The sequence below is a fragment of the Phoxinus phoxinus genome, assembly GCF_949152265.1.
Source record: "Phoxinus phoxinus genome assembly, chromosome: 14".
Classification (NCBI taxonomy): domain Eukaryota; kingdom Metazoa; phylum Chordata; class Actinopteri; order Cypriniformes; family Leuciscidae; genus Phoxinus; species Phoxinus phoxinus.
Window position 1 is genome coordinate 25588959 of NC_136889.1, and position 13914 is coordinate 25602872.

General features: G+C 43.6%; 2 protein-coding genes across 2 annotated transcripts; one reads left to right on the forward strand and one right to left on the reverse strand.

Annotated features, from left to right (window-relative positions):
- Nucleotides 1–225: 225 nt before the first annotated feature.
- LOC307010684 (uncharacterized protein) lies at nucleotides 226–3754 on the forward strand. The gene is made up of 6 exons (XM_079635570.1): nucleotides 226–618; nucleotides 710–1189; nucleotides 1504–1589; nucleotides 1793–1984; nucleotides 2453–2549; nucleotides 2738–3754. Exons 2-6 carry the CDS (start codon nucleotides 1027–1029, stop codon nucleotides 3679–3681), a joined length of 1482 nt encoding a protein of 493 aa, XP_079491696.1. The 5' UTR covers nucleotides 226–618; nucleotides 710–1026; the 3' UTR covers nucleotides 3682–3754.
- A 40-nt stretch (nucleotides 3755–3794) lies between these two features.
- On the reverse strand, nucleotides 3795–6172 carry LOC307010763 (uncharacterized protein). The gene is made up of 2 exons (XM_079635745.1): nucleotides 5662–6172; nucleotides 3795–4939 (listed from the first exon to the last, which is right to left on the reverse strand). The coding sequence occupies exons 1-2, from the start codon at nucleotides 6077–6079 to the stop codon at nucleotides 3936–3938; spliced, it is 1422 nt and encodes a 473-aa protein (XP_079491871.1). The 5' UTR covers nucleotides 6080–6172; the 3' UTR covers nucleotides 3795–3935.
- Nucleotides 6173–13914: the final 7742 nt, after the last annotated feature.

Consider the following 13914-nt stretch of genomic DNA (forward strand, 5'->3'; position numbering starts at 1 on the left):
CCGTTTCTCTCTTCGGCTCGGGCTCTGTGATAGCGATGGCTCGGGGCTTGAACACGGCTTAAATATATGGGCCAGCCGCTCCGCCAGCTTCGGGATCCTTATCCTCCCCAGAGAGGGGGTCGGTCTGGAAAGTGGTCTTTGTGACGACACGCACACAACACAGCACCACACGGCAAATTCCAAGTGTACACTCTCACAGTCAAGACACTGACTCACCCACGGCAGTCCAGGTGCACTTTAAGGTCCAGAGACCACTTTTTCCACGTCGTTTATCTCGGGGGGGGGAGAATTGCTGAAGCGCTGTTATGGCGAAGGACCAGCAAGGGAGAACGTCGCTGCCGCACCACCCCGGCGTCTTTCCTGTTCACTGTCGCTGGCTCGCCCACGCTCACTCTCCGCAGTGGGGCCACTCGTGTTCCTAGATCCAACTTCACAAAGCTCACAGATGATACACTTCCGATTAATTTTCTAATGCATAAGTTTCTCAGGGTACTCACGCATCGATCAACCCGTGTGCTCGTCTTGTTCCCTCTTGCAGTGCTCCGCTCGCGTCCTGGCCGCTGTGCTCTCTCTCCCAAAGGGATTCGTCGATCAGCACTTCCGGAAGCTGTCCTGCAGGTAACGTCTCACCAGCGAACACACACTTGAATCACAATGCAAAACGCGGTCTGTATTATACTCAACCCCGTCTCTTCCTTTCTCTTCGCAGTTCTTCAGATCCTTGATCGCTCAGTCCACAATAGTCACCAGGCGTTGCCCTTCGTGTTTTGCCCAGATGCCCAGATCCTCTCGCCGCGACGGCTGAAAGCGGTTACCACCACACTTGGCCTGAACCCGACCCGCCGTAACAACTTGCCACCACAACTTGCCGTCCCAACTTCCCCTAACAACTGATTTCTGGAAGCCCTCCTTATACTCCTCCTGCTTCCCCTTCATCCAATCCGGGGATAGACCATTTACGCAAAAACCGGAAATACGTCAAGGAAGCGTAAACCCAGTTCCGGTGTAAGCTTTGTTGACGGAGAAATGGCAGCTAACGGTAGAGTGTTTTCGACTAGCCTGACTTGTCTTCCAAAGTTCACCAGCGCCGATGTGGTGAAGAGTGTGGAGATACATTCGTCCACTAAAGGGAACAAACTGGACAAGGGATATAAATTCTTCCACGAAGAGTTTATCCACAATTACCAAGGTAAGAAAACAAGAAATTGCTATAGTTAGCTTTAACCATATCACCGGTTATAACTCTGTTAACGTTATCTGTAAAGTAAGTAATGGTAAATCTCTGAATTTGTAATATAACAAGGTATAACACATCGCAGTGAATATGTCGTGTGTATGTTTAAGTGAGAAGGTATGAGATAACATAACAACCAGTAATTTGGTGAAGCTGTAACTGTTACTAGGTAAATGTTATTGACATTGTGTTGTGACTTAACGTTACGAAGTAAAGTTGTGTATTTCTATGTGAGATAACACGTATTATTTTCTTGCATGCGGTTATAGTATCAAATATACTCCAGGGACAGGTTGTAGTGAGAGGTAGATGCTTCAGGTCAATGAGGAAGAGCGAGGAGCCTCACAAACTGGAGGTTTGACTATAGACAGAATGCCGGTTGGCAAAAGTTCAAAAAGTTGCCGGTTCTTGCGTGTTCACTCTTCTTGCTGCGGTTGCAGCACTATCTTCACTTATTATTTCTTTACTGAAAGTTATAGTGTCATGTTATTATGAACATTGATGTAACAGCGTAAGTATGACTTCAGTGTAACCTATTTAATTTGTTATTGTGTCTAGATATCACTGGAGGCAGAAAGTGCCAACCTGAAAGCTTTCACTTGCAGTTGTGCAGCTGGTAAAGGATTCTGCAATCACATTGTTGCCATCCTGTACCAGACCGCACATTATTCACAGCTGGGTCTGCAGGCTGTTCCACCCCCTCTAGCCTGCACAAGTGGCTTGCAAAGATGGCACAGACCAAGAACACAGGTGGGTATGTGATAAACATGCCATTATGATTTAAGAACCGATGCTCTTGGCTGAATAACTTTTGTAGCTTTAATAGGAATCAGTATACTGTATATTTAATTCATACTGTGAAAACTAGCAGCGTTTTATTTTTACATTTGATTATTCAGTTTCTTTTGTTAAATAAACCTAATGTAGGCCTTCATGAAACCCTAAACCCAGTTGTTTACACTGATGTTAAAATAACACTTACTTCTTATGCTACTGTAAAACACTGCTGTAGGGATGTTTTCTTGCCATAAAAAATATGTGAAACACGTAATTAGGTTAATTTTAAAGATAATTTAAGTTTATTTTACACACTTTAAACATTATCGTATCACATATCGAATATTGCATTATTTAATGAGTTATCGCATATCACATTTTTCTTTAATATCGTGCAGCCCTACTACAGACTGTAACTGCTTTTTGTCTTTTACTTTTAAGGGAATCCATCCTGAACCTGTTAGTGAGCTGGTGGTGCAAAAGCCCAAAACAGTGGGTCAGAATGGTCTGAGGTCCACATTGTACAAGGCATATACAGGTGATTAATTTGTTAACTGTTTGATTGTTGCTTTGTGAGAGCAAGTTAAGTTTGTTTAAATGTTATGACTAACATCATTATGGTTACCGCAGAAACAATAAAAAAATCTAAATGTAGTTAAGCACTCATGTCTAACTTTTCTTTTGTGTCACCAATAATCTTGTGTATCTCTTTGCTCTTTTGTCTAGGACCACTGCCAGATCCATATATGATGGCATCTGGAAGCAAATTAAGCCAGGTGCAGCCCCAGCCTCTCATGGCTGTTGTATTGGATGGGGTTTCTGAGATGGAGCTGACGCCATCTAAATTTGGGCCTGTCCCTCATGGATCCCCCATGTCCTACCACTGTCCACCCATAAAGTCCAGTGACCTCATCCTACACCACATGGCTCCAGAATTTCCATCCCTTCCTCTGATGCAGCACACTTTTCCCAGGATGCATTTCGTCCCGACCCTACATCAGTTAATGCATCTCCAGTCTCTTGGAGTGTCACCGCAGCTGTCCAGCGAGATAGCAAAAGAAACTCAGCAGCAGTCCAAATGTCCTGCGTGGACACAGCTACGGCGACCAAGGCTGACTGCCAGTCGTTTTTGGGATGCTTGTTGTAGTAAGGCGTGTCGTGAAGAGCAAGAGTCTGCAGCTATTCAGATGATCAGAGGCTCCACAAAGCAAACAGCTGCGATGAAGCGTGGTCTGCTGGTGGAGCCTGAAGTGCTGGCAAACTATGCTGAACTAATGGGAGTTAATGTGCTACCAGCAGGATTCGTCATTCACCCTGATGCACCACATCTTGGGGCCAGTCCAGACGGTCGGGTGTATGACCCTTCAGAGTCGCCTCCTTTTGGCCTGGTTGAGGTGAAGAGCAGCACAAAAAATGATCCATCTCAGGTTGCTCACCTGAGGGTGCAGGAAGGCCATGCCAGTCTGAGGCGTTCACATAAGTACTACTGGCAGGTTCAGGGCCAACTGGCAATCACAGGACTGACATGGTGTGACTTTGTTACCGATACCTTATCAAATTTAACTGTGGAAAGAATTTGGCGTGATGACTCATTCATAGCGGAAATGAAAGAGAAATTAGATGTATATTATTATGGCACATACATTAATGCATACCTTGAATTCCACTAATCTTGTCTTTACCAATCAGTTTTGCCTTCTATCTTACTGTTGATAAACTGTAATGTTATTTTCAGTTGATGTTACACATACATACCAAAAAATTAAAGGATGCATCATTTTGACCAAAAGTGTTTTTGTTTATTTAATGTTTTAGTGAAATCAGTCACATTTCAACAGACAAATATTAAGAATATAACAATTATATTTAATTTGATGTTTAAGAAAATTATTTACATACTATTTACATACAAATATGAATTCATTCACTCTTCAAAACAAAAAGGTCCTTGATAGTTTGCTAAAACACAGCAGTTAAGCCAGATCTGATTCACACTGCCAATCAGTGTGAGCGGCACAGGAGAGTCCCAGATGTGAAAGGACTTCACCCTACCGATCACTCTCTCCACTATAATTCTGAGGCGGGCAATGGCTTGGGTTTGTTCCGTTTCCTCTTTGCTGAATTGAGCTGAACGCTTAAAAGGTGGAATAATGAGCTTAGCTCCAACGTCAGCAAGGAGATCTTGAATGAGGAACCCTTTGTCCGCCATTATCTCGTCTCCTGGCTCCAGCAAGGGAAGGACTCCACTGATTCTGGTGATCTCCTTATCTGAGATGCACCCAGTGTACAGGGGTGAGACAAATGTCACCAAACCATTGGGCGCAACTCCAATCAGGCCTTTCAATGTCGTCCTGTTTTTGTAGCTTGAAAATGTTTCTGACTGTAAGGTCAGGGATGAGGCTGTCTCCAGGGCAATTTCTGTGCAGTCCAGTATCACTCTGACATTGGGACAGTGCTGCTGGAATTTCAGGGGCATAGTGGACTTAACCTTTTCCCTGTTTATCCAGATGGGAAGTGAGCTCAGCATCATAAAAAGATAATTGGCCCAGGTGATGGTAACCCTGCTGACCCTGGCAATGCTCACATTAAACATGTCAGCAATGAGCTGCTCCTTCATGCCAACAGCAACCCGCATGGAGTACATCAAGAACTCATCTATTAATGGCATGATGCGTGGTGGGCTGGGATCTTGACAGCCTTCCTCACCTGCCCTCTTTGCTTTGGTCCAGTACACCAGTCTAAGTGCAGATGGTGCAATCGACTCCCAAAAAATAGTAAAAACCCTCTCGGATGGGAATTTGGTGTAGAAACGAATTTGGTCGTCTGATGAACAGTATCGGCTGAAGAGAGTAGGGGGTGGTAGGTCAGCGTTTTTTTGCAACATAGCTTCTAAGTCATGGATGTAATCCAAAGCCTCATCCAGAGCACCTGTAAAGATAAAGAAATTAAAAACCAGTTTTAACATATTTATGCTACCTTCCAACACAACACAGAACAGTAATCATGTCATGTCAACTCTTAAATGACATCACTGCAGAAAGAATGTCATTCAGAGCCCCCTACAGCTAGACAGCATGAGACTGTTACAGAGTTACAGATGTAGGCTAACGTTAGTTAAATAAAAATATATGTGTGTGTTTGTAATGTTGAGAGAGAAAATAAATCCAATCACTGTGTGCAGCAGTGGAGTTTAGCTGGCATCTAATGGGGAAAATCTGTAACTGCGCCCAAACAAAATATTACCGCTTATTTTTTGAGATATCAACCTCAAATTTAGAACACAACTTATTTAGATTTATGGCTTTGATTTTCTAGACGTTTTAGAGTAATGTGTATATATATTTTATATAAAATAATTTTCATAAACTTACACCTATAAAACTTTGTTGGGGGATTTACTTATTAATTTTAAGCAAAAATCTGCCAAGGGTATTCTTTAAATAAGACCAAACTTAAGTCTGTGCTCTCAAGTTTTAAAATTGTATGACAGTTTTTTGACACAGACATTTTTGTCCTCTATGTACCTATGTATAACTTTTTTTAAATTGATGCACAAGGGTTAAGTTGTTCAGTTAAAAATTCATTTATCCATTAACGGTACACATAGTTGTCTAGCGTTAACTTACTAAACACATTATGAACAATCTTACCTGCAGGTGGGTGTGTCACGTAGTCGTGATCCATCCTTGCTGCTTTAGCCACCATGGTGCTATCTTCACAGCATAGCTGGATAGACTGACGTTTGAAGGTTCTGTCATATACTGACTCCCTTCTCAGAGGAGCAGTAAAATTGTTCCAAGGGAATAGGCTCGGGACAACACCACTCTTCAGGCGACGAACGACGCAGCCACCAACGTAATCATCCGGAGCGAAGTGCCGGCTACAGACATAGGTGCTACCTCTTTTTATATCAAAACTTTTCCCTTCCTCTCTTCGGATCGCCTGTATCCATTTGGGTTTCAGGTTTGGATCCACAGGAAAGGAATGAAATGAAAGGTAGGGCTGTTTTTGGGTGGAACAGGAACAGCCTGGAACACAACAAAAACTGCGACTCTTCGACTCTGCCATTTTTCGTATCTGCCGCTACGATAACAGGAAGTTCTAATACACTTCAGTGACGTATTTCCGGTCGGAAAATGCGGAAGTGCGTAAAAGGTCTATTGCGCTGTTCATTGGCGCACCTGCCGCCGATTAACCCTGATTTTAGTGCTGGGAAGCGAAACCGGAAGTGGTGGTGTTTGATCCGGGCGGAACCAATCTCCGCCACTATGGTTCCGCCCCAGGAAAAAGTCACCCCGTGACATATACTTTCAATTAATTGTTACAATGATCATTTCCAGAACACAGTTACAATATACCTAAAATACATTTTTTATAAAGTGCAAATAAATACACTTTTAAAAATAAACCGAATTTTTTTTTAGAAAATATACTAAAGTACAAATATTTTTAAGTGTGTTAAAAGTTGTATTGTGAAAATAAGTAAAAGCATGATGCTAATATACTTTTAATATATTTAAAGATAGTAAAACATTTTGTTAGTATATTTGCAATGTATATATATTTCAGAATATATTTCAAATACAATAAAGTATACTTTTTTTTACTAGGGGTCTCAGGGATGGCACATCAAACAATCTAGAAGAAACATGAATCAACAGATGATTGTTTTATCATGAATGTTGAAAGCACTGGGACCTCTCTGATCTCCCTCCCGCTATATATCCCTCCTTTAAGATAATCCATCTAATTAAAATGTGTTGGCCTTCAGGGTGACAGAAAAACCAAGCCCCCCTGCCCAATCTTTTCGCCCACTGCTTTCTCACACAGAACAGAGGCTGGTTAGAGAATCCCTCTCTTTTTCTTTTTTTATCTCCACACACAATCCCAGAACAGAGACTGAATTCATCAGATGGGCTCTTATCAGCTGTACTCTGTTTGAATGGAGCTCTTCAACGTGGCCAGACTACACGATACCCAATACACTTAACCATCTTTGCTGCCAGCGCACACATACTTCTGTCATACATGTGCAATGAAGAACATTGCATAACTGAGGTGGTCAAGGGCCTTGATTTATTATCCCAGGAAAACACTTAGATGGATAATAATACTCAAAAGGCAGCTTTAAAATCAGCATGACAACAAAATGCACCATATTTCCTTCCTTAATGCATTCTACTGGTCTTATTCTGAGTGATTCATCAGTGCATATTATTCTAAAGAAGAAAACAAATCATCTTTGTAAAAAATGTAATGACTTGGTCTTTCTCTGAAACAACTTTTCTTTTCCAGTAAGTTTACTTTGGCCACAAAGGATAAAATTGGATTTGATAATGTCTACCAGTAGAAAAATATAGGTATTGTTTTAGCAAATTCACATTGTTTCTTTGTTTTTGTTTGTTTATTTGTTTGTTTGTTTTGTACTTGTTTACAATTAAATGTATCAAAATTGACTTAAGATGCAATACTGCATAAGATATTAAGAATTGTTTTTAGGGAATAAATCTTGTAAATATCTATTATATTAACAGCAGATTTTTTAAAACTTATCTATATATAAAAACGTGAAATAATGCTAGTGTAGCAAAAAAAAAATTTATAATACACTTAAACATAATGTTATGTAGTGTTGCTTCTCAAATAAAAAAGTAACTGATATATGACTCTGATATATGACCCTATTTTCAACCCTATTAGAAGAAAATAAACATAATCCTAGGTATTTATTTGAAACAGTGGCTAAACTAACGAAAAAGAAAGCTTCAAGCCCAGAAGTTTCCAAGAAACACAGCAGTAATGACTTTATGAACTTCTTCACTTATAAGATCGATAATATCAGGGACAAAATTATAACTATGCAACCGTCTAATACAGTATCGCATCAGGAAGTGCATTGTAGTCTCCCTGAGGGAAAATTTGATTCATTCATTGCTATAGGAGAGGAAGAATTTTGCAAACTCGTCAAATCATCTAAATCCACAACGTGCATGTTAGACCCTATACCGACTAAGCTGCTGAAAGAGATGCTTCCAGATGTCATAGATCCTCTTCTTAATATCATTAATTCATCTTTGTCTCTAGGATACGTACCAAAAACCTTTAAGCTAGCTATGATTAAACCGCTTGTTAAAAAACAGCAACTTGATCCTACAAAACTAGTCAATTACAGGCCGATCTCTAATCTGCCATTTCTGTCAAAGATATTAGAAAAAGCAGTATCCTCACAACTGTGTTCCTTTCTTGAAAGAAATGATATCTGCGAGGATTTTCAGTCCGGATTTAGACCGTACCATAGTACCGAGACAGCTCTCGTTAGAGTCACAAATGATTTGCTCTTATCATCCGATCGTGGTTGTATCTCTCTATTAGTATTACTGGATCTTAGTGCTGCATTTGACACCATTGACCACAACATCCTTTTAAATAGACTCGAACATTATGTTGGCATTAGTGGAATTGCACTAGCATGGTTTAAATCATACTTATCTGACCGTTATCAGTTTGTAGCAGTAAATGAAGAGATGTCTTATCAATCACAAGTTCAGTATGGCGTACCACAAGGCTCAGTACTAGGACCGCTGCTGTTCACTCTGTATATGCTACCATTAGGAGATATCATTAGGAAACATGGAATTAGCTTTCACTGTTATGCCGACGATACTCAGCTGTATATTTCTTCAAAACCTAACGAAACCTACCAATTCACAAAATTAACGGAATGCATAGCTGATATAAAAAAATGGATGACTAGTAATTTCCTACTACTAAATTCAGAAAAAACAGAGATTCTAATTATTGGACAAAAAACTTCCACACGTAATAACCTAGAGTACTGTCTAACACTTGATGGCTGCTCTGTTAAGTCTTCGTCGTCGGTTAGGAACCTGGGTGTGCTCTTTGATACCAATCTTTCATTTGAAAGTCATGTGTCTAGTATCTGTAAAACCGCTTTCTTCCATCTTAAAAATATATCTAAATTACGTCATATGCTCTCAATGAATAATGCAGAACAATTAGTTCATGCGTTTATGACCTCAAGGCTAGATTATTGTAATGCTCTACTGGGTGGCTGCCCTGCACGCTTAATAAACAAACTACAGCTAGTTCAAAACGCAGCAGCTCGAGTTCTTACTAGAACCAGGAAGTATGACCATATTAGCCCCGTTCTGTCAACACTGCATTGGCTGCCTATTAAACATCGTATAAATTTTAAAATATTGCTGATCACTTACAAAGCACTAAATGGTTTAGCTCCGCAGTACTTGAGCGAGCTCTTAACTTATTATAGTCCTTCACGTCTACTGCGATCTCAAAATTCCGGCCAGTTAATAATACCTAGAATATCAAAATTGACTGCTGGCGGTAGATCCTTTTCCTACTTAGCACCAAAACTTTGGAACAGTCTTCCTACCATTGTCCGGGAAGCAGACACACTCTGTCAGTTCAAATCTAGACTAAAAACACATCTCTTCGGCCTAGCATACACATAACACATTATAGACTTATATAATTAGGCTGCATAGTTTAGAACAGCCGGGACCGGGAACACTTCCCGTAAATCCTGATGTACTTGGTACATCATAATAAGGATGGCGTCTACGCTAATATTAGTCTCTCTGTCTATCCCGAGGTTTACTGCTGTCCACCGGAACCAGGCCGTATCCAGATCTGATGAAGGACCAGCGCCAGGACACGACGACGACGCCGCTGACCTGAAGTGTCAACCAGTCTCTCCTCCTCTCCACTCCGACTTCAACCAACCGGAACTGGACAAATACTCTGATTCATTCTGAACTTCATACACTGTTCACTCATTGGCCAGAGGAGAACTGGCCCCCGACTGAGCCTGGGTTCTCCCAAGGTTTTTTCTCCATTCTGTCACCTGATGGAGTTTTGGTTCCTTGCCGCTGTTGCCTTACCTTCTGGCTTGCTTAGTTGGGGACATTTAATATTCAACAATATTATAGATCTGCCTTAAAGGTGGATGATGATGAAATTGTTTTTTTGTATTATTTTCATGTTATCACTGTGAAGCTGCTTTGATACAATCTGTATTGTAAAAAGCGCTATATAAATAAAGATGACTTGACTTGACTTGACATGACTGATATATCTCAAGGCCTGATATACTTCAAGCGAAATCAAAAAACGAACTGACATCATTTTGAACAAAATCAGGCCAAAACAAAGTTTGTTTTGTGTTTGTTTCAGGAGTTTGAAACATTTTTGACATTTAATACTGTAAAGGTACTTGCTTTTGCAATAGATTGTACAAGTTGCTATAAATAAATGTGACTTTACTGGAGTGCTGAATTGCAGAGCTTGTGCAAACATCCATGTTGCTTTGATCGGGTGCTTTTCTTATTTTTTTATTTAAAAAAATGCTTGCTGTTTTCTCATTTTTGTTCTGTGTTTATTTTTTTATTGAGAGAGGAAAGTGAGCATATATTTACATATTCCTTTTCCCATTCAACCGTCGCTCTCTGCATTGTGGGCAGTTTTGGATGTTCGCTAACAGTATACAGTGTTGGGCAGTAGCATCGCTACAAGTAGTGACGCTACTAGTTTAACTACATTTTTCAGTAGCGTGGTGGTAGCGTCGCTGTTTTCTGAATCAAATAGCTTTTCAGTAGTGAAGCTCTTTTTTTTATCAAGTAGTGCGGTAGCGCTTCACACTACATACAAGCTACATTTCCCAAGCATTTCTAAAGTTCAAGCTCAAATCAGACATACAACTGCTATGTATCACTGATCCTGAATCAGTAAGTGACGATTACTAATTCATGTTTTTTACGGCGGTTGGCAACCATAGGACCATATTTCATTCCCGCAATGCGGAAAACACGGACAGAATCGCGGAATCCAGGCATAAAAACGGAATTTACTGTATAACGCGGAAATTCACGGAATTGTCATATCTTGGATGAAAAGTAGGTCAGTAAATTTAAATAAAATTGCGATATAGACTAGTGTATGTGAATATTCGCATAAGGAGTATTTAAATAGGAATCATGCATGTTCTGCGTGTCTCTGAATGAATACGCGGTTTCATTTACCACACTCAAACACACACTGAGGCATGCATGACGCTCGCGATGTTTTCAGCCTATATGAGGACATTAATGCATTAACTTTATCTACACAGCCGCTCTGAGAGTCACTTCAGCAGCATTTTAGCTTGATTTGAGAAAAATTATTGTCATTGTAACGATCACCAGCTGGATGGAGTGCCCTCGAGGGCCATCAGAGGGCGCTCCACTATAGACTATGATCACTTCCTCACAAACTACATTTCCCATACTCACTGCCCGGACTCATCAGCACTCATCATCTCATTCACCTGTGACTCATACGCCTGCAGCTCATTCACACACATTCGACTTTTGATTGTTCTGCTGCCTACCTCGACCCTGGCCTGTGACTCGATTCTGCTCTGTGATTCTCTTCGTTGTACTGCTTGCTGTTGATTTACCATGCCTGTCGACCCTTCTATAATAAAGCTGCTAATGGATCCCTCCGAGTCCGCCACATCATTACAGATCTTTCAGAGCCTCGTCACGTCTCAACAGATCTTCCAGAGCCCCGTCACGTCTCAGCAGATCTTCCAGAGCCTCGACACGTCTCAGCAGATCTTCCAGAGCCTCGTCATATCTCAGCAGATCTTCCAGAGCCTCGTCACATTTCAGCAGATCTTCTAGAACCTTGTCATGTTTCAGCAGATCTTCTAAAACCTCGCCATGTCAGGTCTGCCACCTCAGTTCCAAGTCTAGTTGCGGTTATCATACCGCAACCCTCCTCTGGTCTGTCAGGGGAAACCATCATCAAACGTCTGAAGTTGATATCCAGCATGGAGGATCCACCGCTGGTGTCAGTACGCACAGCTGGAATTCCCAAACCTACTTTAATTCTCCTTTTCCTCCACTAATTGCCCTGTCTGAAGCGCTTCGCATGATGGGGATAGCTTTATGTTGCATTTGGGCCATGTACACCACATCAGAACTGCCCCAGGCGATGGCACCCACTGCAATTTCTCCAGAGATTACGGCACGTGCTGCAGAACCTCTAGAAATGGCAGTGCTTGCTTCAGCCCCTTGTATGGTGGTAGCGCCCAGCAATGTCCTCTCAGCCTGTCATGTCACGGTCAAAGGAACCGTAGATGAGCACTGTACCTGTCCTGTTAATGAACTCTACCTGCTTCTTGATGCTACCACTGTAGAACATCCAGAGATGGCGGAATCTGCTGCAGAACCTTCGGAGGTGTCAGTGGTAACTGTTTGTAAATCCTCATCCTGCCCTGTCACGGCTATGGAGGCCGTCTGTAAATCCTCGTCTTGCCCTGTTACGGATCCAGAGACTGTCCACGTCAGCCCTGCCGAGCCTGAGCTCATTCATGTCCAGCCTGCCCAGCCTGAGACGTTTCACACCCAGCCTGAGACGCTTCACGTCAGTCCTGCCGAGCCAGAGCTTCACGTCACGTCTGCCGACCCAGAGGCCGTTCACGTCGCATCTGCCGACCCAGAGGCCGTTCAAGTCACGTCTGCCGACCCAGAGACGGTTTACGTCACGTCTGCCCAATTAGAGATGGCACTTCACGCCAGTCCAGCCGAGCCTGCACTTCACGCCAGTCCAGCCGAGCCGGAGTCTGTGAGCGTCATGCCCGCTGAGCCAAAGCCCTCTTCGCCGCTGGTCCCATCCAGCCCAGAGTTTCACCTGATGCTGGTCCCGTCCAGCCCAGAGTTTCACAAGATGCTGGTCCCGTCCAGCCCAGAGTTTCACAAGATGCTGGTCCCGTCCAGCCCAGAGTTTCACAAGAGGCCGGTTCCGTCCAGTCCAGAGTTTCCTGACAAGATGGCCACCGCCGGGCCTGTGTCCCCTGACAAGATGTCCGTCGTCGAGCCTGTGTCTGTTCTTGTACCTGAGCCGGTGTCTGTTCCTGAGCTGGTGTCTGTTCCTGTTTCATGGTCGTCTCCGCTGTGGCCGCCCGAGGGATCGTCTCCGTCGTGGACGCCCGAGGGATCGTCTCCGTCGTGGCCGCCCGAGGGGTCGTCTCAGCCGTGGCCGTCCGAAGGATCGTCTCCGCCGTGGCCGCCCGAAGGGTCGTATTCGCCATGGCCGCCCGAAGGGTCGTCTCCGCCCTGGCCGCCCGAAGGGTCCTCTTCTCCCTGGTTGCCTGCACAGCCTGCTCCGCCCTGGTCGCCTGCACAGCCCGCTCCGTCCTGGCCTTCCGTCCTGCCGCAGTCTCCAGGTCCTCTTCTGCTCCACGGCTGTTCTGTTCCTGAGCTGGTGTCTGTTCCTGTTTCATGGTCGTCTCCGCTGTGGCCGCCCGAAGGATCGTCTCCGCCGTGGCCGCCCGAAGGGTCGTATTCGCCATGGCCGCCCGAAGGGTTGTCTCCGCCCTGGCCGCCCGAAGGGTCCTCTTCTCCCTGGTTGCCTGCACAGCCTGCTCCGCCCTGGTCGCCTGCACAGCCCGCTCCGTCCTGGCCTTCCGTCCTGCCACAGTCTCCAGGTCCTTTTCTGCTCCACGGACCTGGCCCTCCATTCCGCCCCCGGTTCTGCCTCCGCGCCACCTCCCACCTGGACAGTTTTGGAGCGTCTGGAAGCAGCTTTTTGGCGGCTTCCAGAGGGGGGGGGGGGCTATGTAACGATCAGCAGCTGGAGTGCCCTCGAGAGCCATCAGAAGCCATCAGCGGCGCACAATCTGACGTCAAACAAAGCGGATAACGGCGCACACTTTGACGTCGCAAGGTAAAAACTCCGGTTTTACTGTCTACACAACAACACTGCAACCGGCGTTTCTGAAAATCCTCAGAATTACCTAAATTCTGAAAAGGGGTTTTCAAAAAAATTCGGTTTCAGTGACCTGATACTGCGTTTTAGTGTGGACGAACGGGCGAACCGCG